The 23,630-nt window shown below is 41.7% G+C and overlaps 1 protein-coding gene across 1 annotated transcript; it reads left to right on the top strand.

Annotated features, from left to right (window-relative positions):
- The first annotated feature begins 19,265 nt into the window (after window positions 1-19,265).
- LOC310993680 (uncharacterized protein) lies at window positions 19,266-22,484 on the top strand. Its single transcript, XM_083982109.1, has 2 exons — window positions 19,266-19,412; window positions 20,511-22,484. Exon 2 carries the CDS (start codon window positions 20,552-20,554, stop codon window positions 22,094-22,096), a length of 1,545 nt encoding a protein of 514 aa, XP_083838235.1. The 5' UTR covers window positions 19,266-19,412; window positions 20,511-20,551; the 3' UTR covers window positions 22,097-22,484.
- Window positions 22,485-23,630: the final 1,146 nt, after the last annotated feature.

Consider the following 23,630-nt stretch of genomic DNA (forward strand, 5'->3'; position numbering starts at 1 on the left):
TTCCCTGCTACATTCCACTAAAACCGATCACCACCAGTGATGCAGGAATGCTGGGTTTTTTTCTCCAGTGCACTGCTGCTCTCGTGTCTCTTTCTGTTTTCTCTCTAACTCACTTAACCATCCATTTTAACCGTCAATGACCTCAAAGCGCTGAGGTTTTGGCTGTAGAAATGAGTGGTCTTTCCCAAGTGTGCTGTTAGTCGCTGTGCTGCTGGTAACACATCACCCCTCCAACCCACCACCAACACCCCACCTCCTCCTCCTCCTCCTCCTCCTCCTCCTCCTCCTCTCTGGTGCATCACCCCACTCACTCACTTTCAATCTCTCCTTCTCTCTCCTTCACTCCCTGGCTTCATATTGATCTGAATTCATTTGTTTCCTATTGATCTGCCACTCCACCCTCTGCCGCATTGAACAAACACAAGGACACACACCATGCGCACACAAGCCTCACGCACGCACTTGTACGGAGAGAAAACACCCATTTACAACACTGTTGTACGTATAAGCCGCTTTGAAGGTCAGTATGCACAGCCATACGTTGCCGACAGACACACCTGCAATCACACACTCTTCGTGTGAGAGATTTCAGCGGCTGGAAACACAAAGGTTTTCGAGGGGTCTCAGCTCAAGCATTAAACAAGCTAATGACATACAAAGGAACCTGGATTTCATATTGATCCAACACCTCAGGAGAGAGATGAAAACACAGGCAGCGTAGGACTGGCACCGGCAGGCAATACAATTACAGCTGCAGTTCATTTCTCAGGTTTGCTGAATTGTACTCGGAATAATTAGAGTAACAAATTAGAGGAATTCAGTTTGGTGCCAAATATTCAGACACATATTTGAGCCAAGGCATAATTTGTGGTAGTAATTGTGTATTTAGTGTTCTGAATAAGAAAATACCAAAAAAAAAAAAAGAAGAAGTCCAGTCAGTCAGGCTCAAGTCTCAAAATCATCAGTGTTAGTGGGCGTCGAGACTGAAAGTAGCCCTGCCTGCCTTGTATGTTGCTTCAGGTGCTGAAGTCCAATCTGTGAAACTGAAAGGCTTGTCAGATACCAAAATAGTGCACAGCTGTTTTTAACTCTGTCATTGAGACCATAATTGTTTATTCTTTTATCTTTTATTGTTTTCATTGTTTAGCAGAAAACCCAAAGACTTAATTCACATCAGAAGGTAAACTACAGTTCCAGGATTTTGCACCTGCAAGCGTTTGCTTTTTGCAGGATGTGTTGCGTCACAAGCTGCTGAGCCAGGTTCAGCTTTTTTGTTACATATGAGTAGAGCCAAAATAATTAGTGAATTTGTGAATCGATGTCTGTTTTGGTAATCCATCATTTAAGGTTGATTTTTTTTTTACTAAAACACCCAACATACAATGGATTTTAGGTTCTCAAATTTGATTACCGGTAGTTGTTAATTTTCTTCATCTTACATGATAGTAAACTGAAGAATTTGGGCTTATGAACTTTTGGTTGGACAAAGCATCTCATGTCATTTATAGGAAATAGAAAGACATTTTTCACTATTTTGAATGTTTAGAGAAATAGAGACAAAATAGTAAGCACCCTGTGGTACCACCTTTTATGAATAACCTAGTTGCCTTTATTCAGTAGTGACGTCTTGTTGCGTTGCAGCTTCCCTGTCTGAGGCTCACGGCCCAACGTGTATTGGTATCACAAATCTATAACAATGGGTCACAATAAGTGAATACTTTTTAACAGGCTAGATAAATCTCTAAAACAGTTGGGGCAATGTAGCATTTGGCTAATGCAACTCACAGCACAGCAAATATAGTGCCTTTACTATATTCAGCTGCGGATTAATATGTGCTGGTGAGTATTTATGTCACCATCACGTTGACTCAAAATTAGCTACAGTGCAGAGGTCATGTTCGTGTCATCCAGTTCAATTGTGTGGCTCATTGATGTGTTTTTGACTGCTTTTGATAGTTTTTCGACAACAATGGAGCCCTGCATGGGAAGAAAATCGACGGTCGTTAGTTGGTTTTGGTTTTTCCGTGATCTTTTCCTACAGAAATAGCCTACACAGTTATCCTTCAAGTCTCCGTGTTTTAATCCAGCATTTTGAGTGGCAGTTCTCCGTCCTCAATAAGCTGTGACAGGTTGACCAACCTTTCCTGCGGCCCCCACCACCACCAGCCACTCTAAACTTTTTTGGTTGGTGGCATCAAGTTGCCATGACACCAGACTGTTTGTCCTGCCCTCTGACCTCGTTTCAGGACATGCTGTGCTCAGTCAGAATGCATCTCCAGCAGCGGCTTGAGTTCAAAGGGCCGGAGGGGTGGGGGTGTGTGGGGGGGGCAGAGAGAGAGGCAAGGGGGGGGAGAGGCTATGCTTCCTCTTGGTAATATTAGATAAGATACACTGCACTGCAGGCAATACTCGCCCTCCCTAAGTGCAAACAGACAGGAACACACAGACCCATATATACAGTACGTACACATGTGGGAATTAATGAGCGCACACGAACACAAAAGCAGAACATCTCCATCTCTGTTGTCTCTAATTGTGTTGCAGTGTCATAATTATTGCATTTGTTTGGCTTGCTGCTATTTAATTTATAATGTCTGATTGTATTTTCCAACATTATTAATGTATTATTCATCACCATTGTCTTTAACTGTCTCTGCTGTACGTGTATTTCTGTATTTCCACTCTCTCATCCATGCTTTGTTGATGGCACAGTATTCATTCTGTGCCATTATGTCCCACTTTGTTAATCCATTTCATACCCTGCACACAATGTTTGATGCGTCCTTCGTCATAAACGCATGTGTTTCCATTCATTTCTTTGTGCTGCTGAGTGCTTCATCTCTAATCAGGGATTGGTCCATTATGACTTAATTGTCTTGTAGTTTTCTTTCATAATTGAGTCCAGGATGATTCCTGCTGCAAATGACACTATGAGACTATGTGGCCTGGATAAAAGCCCAGATAGGGTTGTGTCTGGGTGGCTGACATTATTTATTTACTTATCCCAACTTCATGGCTCAATGTGTTTATTGATGTTCCCCTTCGTATCCTGTGGTATGCTGATAATCTGCATGATGCTCTGCTGATTTCAGGAATGCCGTGGTCAACCACAGAAGCTCCCTAGTGAAAAGAGAGCCATGGGAAAAACCTCAAACTAGATCCCGGTTGTGAGGTAAATGCTTTGGCAACATCTTCCCGTTTCTTCCCGAATACCAACAAAGACACTTTGAATCTTACTGAAATGAAAGCGTAAGAGTAACAGCTTGAGAGATCAGAGCTAGTGACGGAGAACGTCAACTCTGAGATACAGAGACACACTAGTGTTTTTATGTTTCTTTTCCCTTCTCTGACTTCCTCTTTCTGTCTCCTTGTGGCTCTTTTTTTTATTCTTACTCTCATTATAAAACACGAGTTAGTTCTTACCGACAATGGGCAGTGAAGCAAAATTATTATATTCCCAGCCACTATAAGCAGACAATTCTCAACCATTAGCTATCACACAATAAAACCTGTTGAAAAAAGACCACAGCTTAGAGCCATCATTCATGTTATTTCAAAAATAATTGCATATGAGACCTCACATAACTGCTCGCTTGATTATTCTCTCTCTTTTTCTTTCCCTTGAACAACAATAACATAACACACATACACACACTCGAGCAAGAAAAAAAGATTAGAGTATATTGGCCAACAAAAGCTGTCTCCCATCATTTGTTACCCACAAACTCAAACAAACAATAAGAAAACCAATTCAACATGGTAGCCTACATGCTATTTAAGATAATGACACATTGAAAACATATAAAGCCTCATTATGGAATAAGGACATTAAATTGTTAATTTACATTTTATTTTGTGGTGTGTTGTGTGCATTGTCGACATTTGTGAACACACACACATACACACACACACACACACACACACACACACACACACACACACACACACACATACTGGCCCACACAACCCAATAGCCATTGACAACAGTGCCCTAGCAACCATTGGGCATCATGCCAAGCCACTGAGGTTGCCTAGTAGTGTGTTCCCATGGTAACATTTTCTGCCTTTGTAAATAAGGTACGAGGAGAGTGGAGAGGGGGGGTGGTGGTGGTGGGGGGGGGGTTTGGTTAGAAATTGCACTACAGAGTCTCATTCAATCCTGAGAGAGCTAATAATTTATGGTTTGTGAGTAGCAGATACTTATCCTCCCTGTCCCTGCACCGAGTTGCCATCCGACTGAAGAGCATGTGCATTAGCAGCATTGACGCCGGGGATCTCAGGTTCGAGTCTTTGTCGTGCAGGGTCAGATCCAGCTTTGAGGGGGACGGAGGAGATGCATGTAATCTTCTGTCTCAGGCACTGAATTATTTCTTTCTTTCTTTCTTAAAAAAAAAAAAAACTCACACTGGGGAAGTACTGGTTGCACTCTGCAGCATTGGTACAATTAAATATTCAATGTCAGAGAATATTACATTATGAATGTATCTGTGTATATATGTATTTTCTTGCTTCTCTACGTATTCATTTTTTCTCATTACATAGTCACTCATCCTAGTTTGATTTAGTTTGACCACAATTTTCCTTTTGCTTTGTAAAATTAGCTAAAATTTAGATTATTAAAACATCTTGCTACTATAAAATCAACTGGACCTAGCAGCGATTCCTCTGCTCCGAGTTTGAGAGCGGCTGTTTGAGGCCTGCATTCCTGTTGAGGTGGCACTTGCAAGACGATTCATAGCTGTGGTTAACAGTTTATTTGCTGTCACTGGGCAGATTTCGCTCCTCTGTGCCCCTACATTTTTTGGGTGGTACTCTCTGTGCGTCACTTCTCAAAGATGGTAAGGGGTAGAATAAGCCACCTGAAATCTTTGTTCCATCCTTGACGACAAAGCCTAAATCTTTTAGGTATTTTTTTTTATGATTTAGGTATTTTTAATGTTTTTTAATTGACAGAAATTGCAGGTCTTGATTTAATGAATTATCTCTTTAAATGTCCCCTCTTTTAATTTAGCTTTTTCTTTTTACATTTAGTTTAATTGAAATCAGGAAATAAAATATATACATTTACATTTTATAGATTTTTTTATAGATACATCTTAGAGAATTTGCTGTGTTCCTAATGAATAACTTGCTTTCCATTTTCAAATTAAATCTAAAACACATCAAATGTTTATATTCCCTTAAACTACAACTAATTATTTGAGCAATAATGACTGAAAAAGAATATGATGTCCCTCCATATCGTTTCAGATGTTGTTCGGCAAGATTAACACAAGACGATCATGTGCATGATTATCCATATCCCCAGAGTCTTTGCTGGATGTGATAACAACAATTTAAATTAAATTAACAAACTGAGTGGCTGATAAATAAGTTAATTTAAGAGGTTCACATAAGTTCACACAGTTTTTGTTATGTTGCTAATGGGCCAAATTGTTTAGCATTAAATATTTTTGGGCAGTGATGGAACTGACTTTAGCTATGTGTTTTCATAACGTATATAAAATCTCATGGCATGGTGTGTGTATATAAATTTCTGTCTTTGTGATTGTGATACAGCCGGTTTGATACAAATTTAAAGTTAGTTACCCTTTTGGTGATTTTGGTAGATACTAGCAACAATATTTTTTTGCTCTCTCGAGAGGCCGAACTGCAATCCTCATAAAGCTTCACCTGACCCAACACCAGCCGGGGTTCGGGCTTATCTGCCCCCTCGGCCTCCAGCGCAGGGGCTTCCCACCAGACTCGCATTGGCAAACAAACACACCCAGGCAGATTGGCAAAGAGCTGGCATTGGCACAACCATGCCGCATTCATGCGTGATTCGACTGCGAATGAGACGGTGAGAGAGGTTTAAAAAGGGGAGGAGAGGAATCAAGGGGATGAAGGGGGGGAGACTTAGTTGGTATGAACAGAGAGATTGTCTGAGAAAAAAAAAAGTTGCAAAAGATTTTGAGGCCTGAAATGTTCGGTGATGAAGGACAAATAAGAGGCACTTAGAGAAGCAGGAGGACGGCCAAAGAAAGAAAATGAAGGGTAGGCGGAGGGTGGGCTTTTAGCATGGCAGAGGGCAGTGGAGAGAGACGAAGTGAATGGGTTAGCATTTGGAAACTGGCCAATAAAAAAAACAATATACTATCTCTCTATTAAGCATATGGTGCTGCCATACATTTTAAAGTTAACACTTAGTTGCTTAATTTTTCATTTAATGATAGTTAAACTGGTAAATCCTTAGTACAGTACAACAAGTTGAGGTTGATTATGAATGGCTTTTATCCAAATAATATAATTTAACAAGATCCATCATGGCCATTCATCATCTCCTGCACATTTACCTGTTCTTTGCATTTGTAAGCATTGCGGTCCCGGTAGACAATAGAGTGAGTTGCCATTTAGAGCAATCAGTGATACACGTCGGCTAGTGTGTTTGAGTCCAGATTCATCAATGAGGCTTCAGTCATCTCTAAGACTTAAAGGTTGTATTTTTGGTGCATTGACCAGGCTGAATAGGAGGCCTGGCAACTCTGCTGTGCAGCAGCTATCAAGTAATCAATGAGTCCTTGAGGCACACAGAAGGAGTGTCAAAATACCGCCATTGACTGCTAACAACAGCCAATTTGCTGCTTTTGCAGGAGATCACCTTAGCTTGATGTCGAATGTGTGGGTGCACCCCATTATTTATGGAGCATAATGAGGGAGATTGACTGGATAGTGCTGTTACTCCAAATTGTCATCCAATTACTCACCCATTAGATCCTATTTGTTACATCGAAAACTGCTCTAGAATGAACCAGTTTCTGTGTGTTAGCCTTAAAGTGCCTTATTAAATAGTGCAAATCAAATTATCCCATTTAAATGTGCCGAGATACCTGACACCATTCCTGAGATTCTGATGAGGAAAAAGTAAATAAACAAGCTGCCAGACATTATCCTCGGTGCGTCTACATTACATGTCGTCTTTATGTATTTTAAAGTTCACTCCTCCACTCATTCATGCACTCACTCATGTTTGGCCTATCTATGGCTGTTAAGAGGCATGGCCATTTCTACAGGCTGTAACACTCAGCCACCATCATTTACTGGCTTCTCTGTAGGGTGCTTCACATCTGTGCACTGTTTGGCCTTGTTAATACAAAGACCCTCACTGCAGCTATTCTGTTTGGTAGCACTTGATAATAATCCACCGCCACAAGGTCAGTTGTGCCTTTTTGAAGAATATTTTTTACCTTGGATGTTGTTGCTAGGTGGAGAGCGATAGAACTGGAGAGGACAAACAAAAACGATCTGAGAAAGCTTCAAAAGGACCAGAGGCCTGTTTCATAAAGTGACCTGCAAGCTTGACAAATTGCAAACTAGAATTTCAAACTTTTCATTAATAATTGTTTGCTATTCTAGGTCACAAGTGTAATATTTGTTTTGATTAGTGAAAGGTGTTAAAATCTTGTCACTCAAATCTAATCTTATCCTAAAGAAGGAATAAATAACTTGCAGAATGCAAGTTGGAAAAAATGGCGAAACAGGTCCGAAGTTGCTTGACAGGCAAACGTGAAATGAGACGGCAACTGGAGGGCAAAAAAGGCAAAAATACAACTCAGGCAGTTGAAGGTGAGGTGTTATTTTTATAGCATCTTTCAACAAGGTAATCAAAAGGGCTTTACAAAAGACAGAAAAGGGCATTAAGATATAAAAGAAACACGAGGTGATATAGAGTAGGCAGACACATATAAATAGGAATAGGATAGAATACATATATACTGTATATAGCCAAGTTAAAATGACCATGCTGTCATAATGAATTGTGAGATATAACTGACCAACCTTGTCTTGTAGAAGGTATATTTATGAACAACAGTGAATATCTTTTGAAGAAAGTGTATTTGCTATCAGAATACATTTTCTATATGTGTGATGAGGAAATCTTAATTTGATGTTTTCTGCTCGTTTAGAAGTTTAGAAAGGATCATAATTAGATTCAAAAACCTCGCAGTCATTTCATTTCAGGCACCATGTATTTATTAGCATCTACCTAAACCACAACATTTCCACCAACTCTAACCAACGTGCTTTTGTTACTTAAAGCTAACACACACCGACAGGAATGCAGAGGCCAAATCCAGTCTGACAGTCGTGCTCTTTATACGTCACCCCGACCACCTCCTGGTGACTCTGTTGCATCGATAACAGTAATATAAATGATGACATACATTATCAATAATGAGACAGAAGAATCATTAGTTTCAACCTTGATATGAGATTACATTTTTATATGTTGTCTGATATGTTGAGGTCAAAAACGACTATAGACAGTGAAGCACCCACACCACAAAGAGAGGCGATGTTCCTTTTCGACCAGCCGAGGCTGCGATATCTAACCTATAGCGAGCAGAACAGGAGTGTTCGACTTTAACCTCAGAATGACAATGAAGTGCTGCTCAGTAATGCTGAATGGAGGCTTTGAGGATATGGAAGATTCCACCAGCTCCACTTGCAGAAGTAGGTCAGGCAGACGCCTACAGTAAGCAACTGCAGGTTAAGTGCTTGTCTTTGTATTCAGAGACAGCCTTGGCCTCTAGTGGGAGGAGGGGGGCGGGGGGTGGTGGTCCAGGTTCCACGTCTACCCACAAGAGGGAGACAAGTCTGCAAAAATGCATCGAGTGCTGCTGATAGTAGAATGAGTCTTCAATTTTACTCCTTTAAATTGCAACAATAAGACAGTATTATACTTTAACCTGGTCGTCACAGACTGCACTTTAAAGAAAGTCTAACATTAGATCTTGACAGGAACTGGATAATTTGCCAACAGTCTAATTCTACTGATACAGGGGATATATATTTTTAAATTCTTGTAAATTATAGTAAAATATGTTGTGATAGTGTTGATCTGAAACGTAGCTTAATGATGAATGTGCACAGTGAATGAAGTGGAAGACAAGGGTGGGACAGACAGAGACAGAGACAGATAGGCAGAGACAGACAGATGTGATAGACAGGAGGACTCTGCAAGGAAGAGGAAGAGACTCCAGTGCTGACCCTGCTCCGGTGCTCTGCAGTGTGAGGTAGTTGGTTGTATGGTTTCGCATAATAAACAGCCTGGAGATAACTGTACAACCTTCTAGCTTTCCCTGCGGTGTCACCCAGACTTCACATGAACGCTGTCAACCTTCATGCCTCTTGAAGTGGTAAGTACGAAGACATGATGCACGGAAAAAAACACACAAAAAAACAGAAAGTTCTGAAAATTACTTTTTATAGGAGGATAGGAATCAAGGTAAAAAACTTCATAGTTCATATTTAACAAGACAAAGCAGCATGGGAAAGGATATCAGGGGTTTTTAAGGCTGTAAACTACATATAATATAATATCAATACTCTGAGGTCCAGTTTTTAAGGTGTAACAGTATGTTCTCATTTCATTTATTTATTTGAAACGTTGTTTTTACCAAATTTATATTTATCAAGGTCAGTTTTACTAAGTGATGGATAAAAGGCTCACGCTGATATCACATCCATTAAAATACATCTTAATTTCACATTTTCACCAGTTCCAAGCTCGTAGTAATAATAATAATAATGACATAAAAACAAGGTCATAAACAGTCTCTGTTCCCCCTTTAAATCTAAAACATCTGAAATACTAATCAGGGTTTGCCGTCGAGGTCCAGCTAATCCAGACATCAATATACCCACCTTGCTCTGCAGTGCTGTTTGATTTGTTATTTGGTGCAGTCCAATGGGGTATGGAAGCAGCCATCGATAGCTGGTTGTTTCTTAGCGTGGCCGTGCACAAAAACACAGGACGTGTTCCTGGACAACATTAAGCTGGAATGCCGAAACCGGTAAAACAGGAGAGAGGGACCCCCCCCTCCTGCTCCCCTTCTTCATATTTTAAATAATTTCACCGTGCGTCAGCTGTCTGGACAGTAAGAAGTGTTGGTTTGTTCAGTTTGTACATCGAGTTTGGATCCAGCACGATTGATTTTAGTAGTTTGATGATATAAAATTTAAACTGCAGAATGATACGGCCTTGGATTTTCAACATCTTTTATTATGTTTTTCTTACTAATGTGAAAATTTAATAGCAAGACATGTAGTTTTCTGTAAAATTTTCATTCCCAGCATATTTATTCAGTCAACCCTCTCTCTCTGTGTGGCGTTGTGTATTTCTGGCAGATAATGACAGTGTGTCCAGACATTAGTATCAGTGTGTCTTGAAACTCTGGGCTGTATGTGAACTTGCTTACCGCCTCCGCCTCCTTCCCCTCTCTCCTTCCTGCCGCCACCCCCACCCCACCCCCACCCCACCACCGCTGCCACCCCCCACCACCCCCACCCCCCTCTGTCCCCCAGTGTGTCTGGCTAGTGGCTCAGACACTCAGTATCCGCATTGCGTTGCAGTGCTCCAGCGAGGAAGGGAAAAAAGAGCATATATCAGCAATCTCTGCCGAGCACTGCTCTTTTCTGTACGCACACAAAGAAACGACTCCCTGGCATGTTCCAATTCAAGAGGAAATACAGTCACAATAGAGCCGCCTGCCACTTGCTATTTTATAAACGGTGGCCGATTCCTGCGTTTGTTTTTACGCTTGATACTGACATTGGATACATGCTGCTGACTGAAATTTCTCCTGTTAGTTTCTCATTATTTGCCGTTGAATATTTTTTTGCATTATATTTCGTTATTTCAGCTCTGCACACAAGAAGAAAAAAAAACATATGCTATTGAAGATTGTAGCAACAAATTTCACTGATTTTCAATCGCACTAACTGTAATTTCTAAATGTACAAAGTTCAACTATGATGGAAATTGAGGTTTCACAATTCCTCTGACAGCTTTCATATCACTCACCATATGTGCAGAGGATATTTGGGAATTTGTGCAAAAAAAAAAAAAAAGGCAGCTAGATAAGATATTTGATGAACTGTGCAGATAGTGGACTGTTGTGTTAATGAAATATGGAGGGAGAGCAGCAGTGTTGTGGTCAGAACGGCTGTGGGGTTAATCACCTTTGGGCTCGCTGTGGCTTTGATCCTCATGCTGTGTGAAATCCACAGCCTCCGTCTGTGAGATCCCCCCTTTCCCACCCCCACTCTCCGTTCCCTCCCTTCCTCACACACACACACACACACACACACACACACACACACACACACACACACACACACACACACACACACACACACACACACACACAAGCCCTCTCACACAGATGCATGTGTGCACAGTGGTGCACGAGGACATGCGCGCGCACGCCTCACACACATGCGCCTCCCTCCGAGCACGTTGACTCTCTCTCTCTCTCTCTCTCTCTCTCTCTCTCTCTCTCTCTCTCTCTCTCTCCTCCAGATGCACGAACATAGCAGCGCAAGTTCAAACACACTCAAACAAACACAGAGTAACAGACACCCATGTAGAGAGACACGGCGTCGTGTGAACGTAGACTGCAAGATGGGGCGAGACGGGACGTCACGCCTGGAAAAAATGTAAGGGGTTAGAGTAGAAGAGGGGGAGAGAGAGAGAGAGAGAGGGAGAGAGAGGGAGATAGAGAGACGAGGAGGGGAGGATGAAAATGAGGGGAAGGGCTGAGACGGAGCAGGGGGAGGCGGGGACAGAGTGATAGAGAGTGTTCAGGCAAGAGAAGAAGAAAGAGCGATAGCTGGAGATACTGCATGCTTGCATAAGTGTCTGTGTGCGAGTGCGTGTGTGTGTGTGTGTGTGTGTGTTTGTGTGTGTGTGTGTGTGTGTGTGTGATCTATGTAGGTGACACAGATTTATGAAAGGAGAGGGTCATAGATGGAGGCGCTGTTGGTGGTTGTTGGGGGTTGGGGGAAGTGGGGGTGTTGGTACAGCACCAGATAATGGAATCAATGCAATTGTCTGTGTGTGTTTTACTGTGTGTGTGTGTGTAAGCGTACCTGCCTCATAGACATTGCTTGCTCGGACTCTAATCGCCTGGAGAATTAGTGATGTGACTTGGCAGAGGGAAACAGGCACAAAACAGAGCCAGGGACAGCGCCTGAGAGAGGGATAGAAGAAGAGGAGAGACAAAAAGAGGAGAGCGAGAGAGAGATGGAGGGGTAGCGAGAGGGGAATAGCTTTTCTGTTCGCCGCCGCGTACAGCGCTCAGAGAAAAAGGAAGACTGTGAAGATGGGGCAGGATAGGTTTTATCATGCCTTATTTTCTTTACCACTGGATTAATTGGTGCTTATTTTTCTCTCAGACAGAAAACGGATCAATAACTCATCGTAAGAGTGCGTTGTGTTATATGTGTGTGAGTGAGTGTGTGTGTGAGTGCACGTACCTGTTTTATGTACATGCACTTGTTGTATGCATGTGCATACGGACATGAGTACAAACGTGTGTTCATGTAAGGAACACCAGAGAAAAGGCAAATGGTGAGTTCAGACTGACTTGAGCGGCCCGGATAACAAATCGAGACAATTCGACTGACCACGTCCACCCGACATCTTCCCGTCATTTGTGTCCACCTTCATTTTTATTCTTTTTTTTATGTCTTTTTATTTTTTTACCTGATGATATTTTACTTCATTCTCCCTTTTAGCCTCTGGTTTCATCCTCGGGTCTTTGTCTCTGGTGCTTCAGAGAGCAGCAGAGTCGCTCATAAAACTGGGACAGAGAAAATATATCTCAAAGCACAGAGACAAAGAGGAAACAGAGAGAGGCAGTCTAATTTTTCACACAGGCAGCAGAAGGCTTCATGCTCCGTGTGCCTTTGTGGAGTCGCATGTTCGGCTGCATGCGTGCGCGCACGCGCGTGTGTGTGTGCACGCACCTGGCCACAGACAGATTTTGCAAGTTAGAGACACATGTTCTGGATTGTTGGCGGACGATAAAGCTGTCGTCTGCTCCGACTTACATGTGATGCAAATGGAGCTTTTCAGCTGTGTACCAGTTGTTTGAACCCTGGCTCATATTCTTCATGTGGCATCTGCAGTGTCAGGCTTGTGTGACATTTATTTTGTCTTGGGAAGATTAAATCAGTGTTACTCCCTCAAGGCTGAACATCTTTGTCATGGGGGAGTGATTGCATAATCCTGTGAGATCACAAGGCCTGTAGGAAATATAAGACGACAGTGTTGTCTGCGGCTTCAGGCACAGCTGTCTGTGGATGTTTCATGCATGTGCACAAGCAAAAGAGTACGTGTGTGCATCTATGAACTGTATGACCGCTGTGTCGGAGCTTAACGCTGGTGCAGGCCAGGCGGCCGTATGTTCATCCCGTATGCAAATCCCGATTTAAACATTAAATTTGAGGATTTTGCTCTGCGTATGCGCGCCTCTCCTCAGATGCTTTGTCTATCTGTCTGCCAGCAGGGGGCATTTTGTTTCAACGTCTTACTGCACAGACCTGCACTGAATTAACAGGCGCTGGCTATATCAGAAGGAAAGACAGTGAAGGGCCCTGAAAACGAGACGAACGGACACACAACGGCTGCGAGAATTGTGATCCATACGTCGAGCGATGTATTTTAACGTCTTTCTCTTTGTTTTGCAGGCTGTGATCCGGTCCAGGTCATGCAGACGAAACGTTTTTCGTGACGGGCTGCAGCGGCATTGATAACAAACAACGGTAATCATCTAACATGATGTATGACGTAGAGTCTATTTTTGCTATAATGCAACATGCTCTGTGTCTGTCAGTGATGTTTGTATTTGCAGGTTTATACAAGTTGGTCTCACAATAAACATACATGACACATTTATACGTCACTGAAATATATATTTTTCATGTTAAATGTCACACCTTGCATCAGTATTTAGGACCGTAGGTTTTTAACTGCGGACGAGCAGCTGTCCGTCGGCTCCTGCCTGCCAGTCCAGCCCTGTCTGTGTGTGTCCTTGTGTGTGCGTCACTGTCCCTGAGACCCTTAACCTGTGATGATATGAAAGGTCACAGGTGAGGTCCTTGGGAACAAAGGCGCACGCAGATGCTTCAGGAGAACCACGGCGTTTCTCCGTCACCGTCCGAGAGAGAACTCGCCAGACCAACATGTGACGCACTTATTTTTAATCACGAGATTATCACCGCTATCAGAAGTGTTGAACAGATCTGAGTGAATCTGCCGAACAGCCAGAGAATTAGAGGTTTTGACTGCATGAAGTCATCTGGAGAGAATTCCCCAAACTTTCCAGACATCAGGGAAAGATGAGACGAGACGAGACACTGCGGTTGTCTGGAGGGGGCAGTACCTTCTTGGCTAACTTTGTGCAATGAACAGTTACACGGTTCAATAAGAAGACAGCCAAAGGTCGTGACCCCGATATATGATTCACATGGGATTGAAAACTGTTCACAGACGATGAAAATTACAGCAGTGACGACCTGCGGTGAAGAAACAGGAAACACTTTGATGGTTCATTTTATGGAAAGACTAAAAACATCCGAGGCTGACAGTGACATATTCAGATGGCACAAAACTCAAATGTATTTAGTTTACCATAAGGAAAAAATGTGAATAACAGCCTCAGCAATTAAATGCTTGTCAAAAATGAATTTTCTGTTGCTTTATTTTTTATCGTTTCTATGAATGAATGAATGAATGAAATGCACCATTGCTCTGATTGTTTTTTTTTCTCCTTTATGTGGTAATAAAATTCAAGAAATTGAGAAAACCTGTATTGTTTTTGCCAAATACCATGTAAAACCAATAAATAATAATAACAATAATAAAAACATTTAAAAATCTAATCATCTCTTTTCTTTTACCAGCTTTTGCAGCGTTTTTGCTCATGGAGTTGAATGTGAGATGAATGTTTCGGCTCACTGCGGTGGAGATAGATCAACATGTGATATCAGGCTCCAGCCGAGAGCACGAATCGAGCTTCTTCACCGCCACATTTTTTTTTTGTGTGTGTGTTTTTTCTGACCACTTAACAAACCGCCGCAGCTGCAGATTTCAGGTGAATAAATGAAAGTGACGTGGATCCTCCTTTTTTCAGACTCCCCGGCCCTGACGCTCGGCCAGGGTGGCTCAGTGTTCCCTGGCTCTCCGCCCTCCATGTGTTTGTGCATCCCAGGACAGTTGACATTGATTGTGCAGGAGACAGACTGAGTCACATTAGTACCCAGCTCGGGCCTGCCGCTGAAAAACACATTAACTGGCTGCATTAGGAGCCCTGTCTGGTAACCATGGCAAAGCACACAGGGAGGGAGGAGGGAGGGAGGGAGGAGGAGGAGGAGGAGGGTTGAGACGGGGCAGTGGGTTCAGCACACAGTCTCTCAGGGGTTGTCTTTCTCAAGCACTCCTTTCCTTTCCTCCGGCCACGTCTGTCATTTTCTTTCAGCCTCTCTCTCCTTCTTTTGAACTGACAGCCTCTCTCTCTCTTTCTGTCTCTCTCTTTCTTTCTCTCTGTCTCTCCCCTCCTCACACATATAAACACAATTTGCATATTTCTTTCTCTTTTCTTGCATTCCTCTCATTGATGCTGACCTCATCACTCTGCCCTTACCTCATACTCCACCCCCTTCATCCAACTAGCCTGTGCAACATAATCTGCCTCTCTCTAATTTGCCTCTTTCTTTTTTTTTTTCTGGCTCTCCCCCTTCATGCCTTTTGTTCCATTGTCAATATGGTTCCCCTCCGAGGAGAGGTACAGGAGAGACGAGACCGAGCTACAACAATGTGAAAATGAGGAAGAAGCCAAAACTGGGCAGATGAGCTGACCATTTTCTGCAGTCGTACTCGTGTAGCGTTAAATTCTGTCTACGTTGTTTTATGTATAGTCGATACTGCGATACATACAGTATATCTGTGATAGCAGGCCTGTCAGAGTTTTCTAACACTGACATACTTCAGCTGCTCTGACACTTCACTTTTCCCATATGGGATCAATAAAGTGATATCTTATAAATCAGTCACACCCTCTTTAAATGAGAATTAGGCTGCTCTTTTGTCGGCTGATCTGTTCATGGAAATTTCCACCTCAGAGTTGCATGTGGGATGGCCGGCTTAAAAAATACGTAGTTATGTGGTTTTTCTCTATATACTTTTAGGCACCTGTAGTTTTGAGTATTTAAATATGGGAAGATATTTGTATGCAAACTTAATTAACTACTTACTTAGGTATTCATTTACTCTGACCTGTAGTTACATGACAATGGTTTACCACAGAGCTCAGAGCTGCATTGAATTCACCAAGGCTGCATTTTATTACATAGGACGCCATTTCATTTAAGGAGGAATGTGTTATTTCTTCTTACACAAGTGACATTGACTCACTTTCAAACAAATATCTGAGAGCCATAAATAAACGGATCATCATTTTTCATCGCCTTCTTTTACAGTAGTGCCAATGAAATCCCTCTTCAAACTGAAATATATGGATCTGATGTTCTTGCTTTTTGTGTCATGCACAAACACGTGGCCAGCCCACGTGGCTCCATGAGACAACAGAAAGACCACTGCAGTGGTGAAAAAGTGGTGCAAACAACTCTGTGTCGGACTCTTTAAATAAAACCTTTACTGTATGTCACCAAAAGGATTTCCCTTCATCAGAAAAGTTTGATACAATCCCCCGACTGGAAGGATTCGGCAGAAATTATTTTGATTTATTTTACACAACAAATTATTTTCTCTTCAGAACAACCATTGAACCAATCATATGCAACTATTTTTGTAATTTATACTTGTACCAAACATTGACAGACCATCTTTATTTAGATTATTGTTATTATTAATAATTCTTATTTTAATTCTAGCTGTATTTTCTTTTCTTTTTTTCTTTTTAGATTATTTAAACATGTTTCTCTCAGTAGAAGATAGTTTGTCTATCATGCTGCTATGGAGTTGAATCAGTTAGAGTTAGGTTACTTTTCTCCATCACAGTTGATGTGCAGCCTCCATTATATTTTTACCTCACTGTGCATTGATTACACTTAACAGATTCATCAGTAGGGGGCAGTGCTGAGTTATAGTCCTTGGTTTATGGGGAATTCATAAACTACAGTAAAACACTGCATGTGATCTAAATGAAACAGCAACAAATCTATACCTCATATGAATATATAAATGTTTTGGTATGTCTCAGTTTGCTTCTAAGGAGGGTGTTTGAAGAGTTTATACAAGCCACCAGCGTTATAACGCAGTGAAACTCAGCAGTGATGTTAACATTTACATAGAGAGCAACACACAATGCTACTTGATGGGTAACAATAGTTCAGACAAGTATAACATAAAGACTTTATCAGATTCAACTCCCTTATGCACCTAGAGTTTGTTCTTAGTCCCTTTTTTTTAAGCACATAATGTTTATGGGTTTTATTTGTAATAAGTTGGGAGTGATGGTGGTTATGCAGGAAGATGCTGGTGATGTGTAGATGAGATAAGACAAACTCATACACACGCCCAGTGTGCACAGGTGTGTGGCTTCTCTTTATTCACGTGTTCATTTGGGAGGCAGGACTCAGACAGAGGGGGAGTGAGGCTCTGATATTTTTTGTTGTTCTGGCCGTAATGGTTTCATTTTAATGCTGCAGCACCACAAATACTCACTAGCTACCTGTTATGTCAGATAAACAGTGTCAGACTTCACTGATTCCATTTGTGGGACATGAGTGTCAGCAGCAAAAAATAATAAAAAATAGAAACAGATGCAGTTAAATGTATAATAGGCTATAACACACACTTTATTCATTATTAATTCATTGAATGTCCGTTCTAACTGTGGAATACATTGAGGTAAAGAGCTCCATCACAGTGAAGCCGAGAGAAATATGAAATAAAAGATCATAGACACAAGAAACAACCAATGAGGGTCAAGAAACAGAACAACAATAAAAGTCACAGAAACATTATTTAGAATTAATAAAAACAGCTTTTAGCTTTAGCGTTAGAGCGTTTAGCTCTAACAGGAACATCTGGGAGTAATATGTGACTTATAGATTTAAAATGACGTAAGGATAAAGGTGAAGAAGATTTTAGAGTTTTGTTGTTCAGTTGTTCCACCTGCACTGCACCTGAGTTTGTTGGTTAGTGTCCTCATTAAAAGAGAGCAGTGAAGTAAAGAAACACAGTAAAAGACCAATCAAAGCCTTAGAAATGATTAAAATTCAATGGTTTTCACATTTTATTAAAAAAAAAAAAGAGGGTCATAGTGATGTGTATTACTTTCTCCCATAATAAATAACTCTAGCCTATATCTGCAATATCTATATCTGCCTAGTTTGAAGCAGGATACATAGCCTAAATCAAATTAAACCCTAAAAAGAATTGAAGAGGTAACCTATATGATTATCAGTAATAAAAGTAGAAAGTAGTAAAATCACAACATGAGGACGGTGGTGTAGTGTGTGTGTGTGTGTGTGTGTGTGTGTGTGTGTGTGTGTGTGTGTGTGTGTGTGTGTGTGTGTGTGTGTGTGTGTGTGTGTGTGTGTGTTCAAGGATATCAGGGTAAAAGTAGATGTAGTACAGGAGTGACATTATTAATGATCCCCATTATCCGAGCTAGTCTTCCTGGGGTCCTCCTAAAAGTTCAAGTTATAAATTATAACAATACACAGATCAAGTTACAATAAAAAAAGAAAAAAAGAAGAAGAAAAATCCATGATAATAACAACTCCCAAAACGGCCTCATAAGTAGCTATACTGTAACACTCCAGCCTGAAAAGTGGCTATACATGTTTTTTAAATGCTTTCTTACTTGAAATTGTTCTGATATTCAAAGGAAGAGTTCCTAAAGGAAATAATAACCTATAGGCTGCAACAGTGCATTTCATTGAATTAGTTATTGGGTGTAAATCATCATGGTTTGTATTCAAACTATGGGGCAGCATGTATTTACTGTATGTGTCACTTCTAGGCTAAGGTGGCATTGGTGCTATGTATATTTTATAAAATGCACACTTTTCTTGTAGCCTATTTTTTTTTGTACTTTCTTTTCTTTTTAATATGTATATTGTATGATGAGTGATGTGGACCTGTGTCTGAAATAAAAGCTTATGTTTATTGTTTATTGTTTATTGTTTATTGAGGAAGGATCCCCATTAGCCGACGCACAAACGCCAGGCTAGTCTTCCTGGGGTCCTTTTCAAAAGTTCAAAATAAAATAATTTACACAGATCCAGTTACAATAAAAAGAAAGAAAAAAGGGAAAGAAAGAGAAAGTTCTCAAAATGATAACAAGGATTAACTCTTATGTATGTATGTATGTATGTATGTATATGTGTAGGCTATGTGGGAGGTCACAGTCACAGTCGCAGCCTTTGAGGGGAACCAAAAGTCTGCGCCGCCATTTCCTCCCGAGCCTCCTAAACGTCACGGACGGCCGGAAGCGGTCGCAAATTTAAACAGCCACCCCAGGAACAATAACAGCGTAGTTTGACTTTACGGGCTGAGTGATGAACCGATATTAGATGAAAAAATAATCCGAAGCCGCACAGAGGATTTCTTGAAGGTGAGCTACGCACTCCGTTAATTATATATCATTACTATTTTATCTGCTGAGCAGCGCGCTACTTTCTCTGCATCGCCGTCGACTCTGAAGCTGACTATCACCTGGAAAACAATCTGGTCCAGAGTAGTCGCGTTAGTTTAGGGCCCTAAATCTGACACAATTTACTGTCCCTCGGCTACAGCTTGGCAATGCATGGGATCCGATGGATTTTTAAAAATAAGTTGCATTTGTTTCGATATGCAAATGTGCAGCCAAAGTTGACGAAATTATTATTATTTGCGTGCAACCGATGTTAACTGGCCACATGTTGTTGCTAACGCTGAGCACTTCCCGCCACTGAGAGACTGCACACACCAGACAATAGACATGTCCATGTAAAATTCATCCTTTAAATACGGTAATGATAATAAGATGTAAATGTTATCAATCATCATCCAAATTAAAAAAAAATGTGCTGCCTGTGTATATTGTCATACTCTGTAAACTATGTTATTTTGAAGCTATGCTCTCTCATTATATTTGATATAAAATATAGCCTACATTTTATTTTGTGCCCAGAAATGTGGTTTTCATTAATAACAGTTCTGCTGAAGTGGAAAACTTAATCTGGCTGTTATAATTGCATCCGTAAAAACAAAACAAAACAATTGACAGCTCTACTTGAATATAGTAAGTGTTGTTACTCATGAAGTTTATAAAAGCTTCTAAAAATGTTTTGTTATCTTCAGTAAAAAGAGAGTAACTATTAGTGAAGAGGCATATGAGCTCTCCTTACTAATTTAAACAAGTACATTTTAGCAAAATACCTTATTAAAGGTAAATTAAATATTTTAAATAACACATTGTATATTATTTCATTTCGCCTCCTATTTCATTAAGATTATTCATATGGTCTATAAAATTACCCTTCAATCAGATATCATACTTTTTTTTCTTTTTCTTTTTTTTAAATCTTATGCAAGACTATCTGTCTAGATATGTTTTATTCTTTTTTAACCAGATATTTGTCCTCTTGAAATATCAAATATCTATTGTGTTATAGTTCTGTCTCTGTCAATACTTTGGGAATAACTGTGGTTTTTAACGTCCATCTTACAGGTGCAGACCTAACAGAAGTATTCAAAGCTGAAGGCAGAAGCATGGAGGAAGAAATAAGGATGGCCGAGACAGAGCAAGCAGATGGCGTGAGCAATGAGGGAGAGTCCAGTGTAGACATGTCCAACAGCAGTCCAACTAAAAGAGGAAGGGGGAGGCCGCAGGGTTCAAAAAAGCTGAAGGTTTGTGTGACAGACATTAACCTAATGGAGCTGGTTTCAGGCATCTCTAATGGTGGACCCACACAGCCCCAGAGAGGACGGGGGCGTCCGAAACTCTCCAGCACAAAAGAGACAGTGCAGGCGGGGTCAGGAGACGACCATGCTGATAACTCTGTGCAGACACCCAGGGGTAAAGGGAGACCAAGAGGGTCTAAGAAAGAGGCCAGTAATGGAGGCTGTCCAACGACAGACCCTTCTCCCAGAAAAAGAGGCAGGCCAAAAAAGTCTCTTAGCCAAAGCACCGTTCAGAAGGTTGCAGCTGAAGAGTTGCCAAACGGTGGCTCCAATAGTCCAAAAGTGGGCAGGGGTCGCCCAAAAGGATCCACAAAGCGCAAATCTGAAAGTTTAAGAGGTGGTGCAGAGGATGTAGGCAGTCCTGCAACACCAAGGAAAAGAGGCCGACCAAAGGGCTCTCCCAATAAGAAACCCAGACTGGTGGCGGAGCTGGAGCTGAGCAGCGAGGGGGAGGCAGAGACTGAGGGAAGATCACACAGAAGGGTAAGCAGTTCGACCAAACGGGAGGAGGCACACACCAGTATTGACGCGTCGAACGGCATCTCAAACACGCCTCGGAGAGGGAGGGGGAGGCCAAGAAAATATTTTGACAACAAGAAAAGAAATCAAAAACTGCTCGCAGATGGCTCAAAGCCAACGAAGAGGGGAAGAGGTCGACCCAAAGGCTCCCTAAACAAGAGACGCCCGACGCTCAAGCTGGTACAGCACGGTACTGTGAGCCGGCCTCGTCGGAGGGTACACGCCTCGCCTCCGAAAGACAGGCCTGGTCGACCCAAAAAAACAGCCAAAAGAGGGCGGCCCAGGAAGTACCCACTGCCGCCGCCTGAGGATCGGCAAAAGAAGCCAAAAGTCTGGAAGCCACTCGGACGGCCGAGGAAATACCCACGCGCCGATCCTCCGGAGGGAGCCCCCCCAGGGCCGCTCAGAAGGCCCGGTCGGCCTCGCAAGGTCGAATCCAAGAGAGGAGCTCACTTACGCAAGAATTCGCCAGTCACTCCGTCGTCAGCACGCAGCCCCAGCGACGGACCCCCGAGGAAAAGGGGCCGCCCGCCAGGTACTGCTAAAAGCGCAGATGTCGCGCCTCGTAAAAGAGGCCGCCCTAAAGGCTCACTCAACAAAAACAAAACCGATAGGGCAACGCAGCTCGACAGCCACTCAGAAATAAAGAGTGAGTCTTGTGAAGTTCTGTTGGAGGGAGAGCCGGTGGAAGAGGAGGTTGAGGAACAACCGGTGGAAGAGGAGCCGGTGGAGAAGGAGTTTGAGGAAGACGACACGCAGATGACGCCCGCCGTCGACGCTGAAGAAACATTGATTGAACAGGATGCAACCTTTGAAGTTAGTAACCAGGCTTGATGAGCGATGCCGGTGTGACCAAAAACGTTGCTGTAGTAGTCGCTCGTTGAAAACATAGAATTCAATCTTGTTTTTAACATGTTGTCAGTCAGGTAGGCTAGATATTCAGCAGCTCCTGTTTTTCTAACTAACTTGTTCATCTGGTTTTATCGTGCTTATTATGATTATTTACTTCTTTTTTTTTCTGTCATCTGAGTAAGTGATACAACTAATAACCTTTTACTAGAACCGACATGTAGAGTTTATTATCATAGACTGATTGTTCCAGTTTTCATTTAGCTCTCAGATGTAGTGTTTGACATTGTGCAAGGAAAAACCAGTTGCTGGGGACGACTTGGAGTAGGAAGAAGTCCAAACAGCTGTTGTAGAGCTGAGAAAAAAGAAGGAAGGGAGGGAGGGAGAGAGGGAGGGGAATAAAAGTGAAAATATAGAGAGCCGAGGTCCTGGCATCACATCCGGGCCGTAACTGGTGTGACTTCTGTAACTCAGTGCAATCTCTCATTGACTATCTGTCTGTCCATATTCTAGGATAAACTGGTGGACCAATGGGGAGCGATGCCTCCTTTTAAAATGCGTGCCAGTCCCCCTTGATTTTACATTTTTAAAATTATTATTATTTACAGTTTTACAGGAACAGAGAGCAGAGGAATATTCATATATAGATACTTGAATCTATATTAGCTGTATCTATCCTGTATTTCACAAGACACAAGTTACGAAACGTTGCAATAAATTTCTGCAAGTTGGCCATGTGTGCGGGAACTCTTCTTTGTTTACAAGACACAAGTTAAAAATCACTCAAGACTCAAAAAGGATTTGAACTTGGATGCTTTTTATTTCAGTTTCTGTAAAGGGGCTATACATATATATTTTTTAATCTCATAAGTGCATGAAATCACAATTGAATGAAAAAATGAATTTAACCCACAGACAGTTTCCATCTGAAGCTGCAGCAGTGAGTTGAGAGTGAACATGTACTCACTCTCTAAGCCAACATAGTTGTTTTTAGCAAATGAAAGCTCTATAGCGACAAAGACATAGTCGGCGATGAGTTTGTCAGCACAGTGCAGCGTTTAGCTGCTAAAGAAAACAAATATTTCCCCCAGGAGCTGGTGGAGCCCCAAAACTGAGCTAAAACTGGGAGTAACGTCAATCAACATGTAGAAACACTTCAATGTAACGATGTGAGAGATGAAAGGTCGTTGCAGGTCGTCGTGCTCTATCATGGGCAGTTGAAAACATAAAAACCTTTAACTATTAGACCCACACAGATACAAAAGTCTGAGAGCACTCTCCCATTTACCAGGAAAATTTCTGTCCTCTACTGGAGTTTTAGTGAACGCGGTGGAGCAGAGCTGGGACGTTGCAGTGTCCCTTCGGCTCTCTATTGAGTATCTGTGGGAGAGTTTGGGGGAATTTTGAAGACAAACTATGTCTCAATGATGTCATTATTTTCCTTGATGCCATTTCAGAGTTTATCGTGTCTTCATGTTTGTTATTTGCCGTAATTGTCAAAGCTTTGAATGTACCATCA

Source organism: Trachurus trachurus (genome assembly GCF_905171665.1).
Source record: "Trachurus trachurus genome assembly, chromosome: 11".
NCBI classification, from domain to species: domain Eukaryota; kingdom Metazoa; phylum Chordata; class Actinopteri; order Carangiformes; family Carangidae; genus Trachurus; species Trachurus trachurus.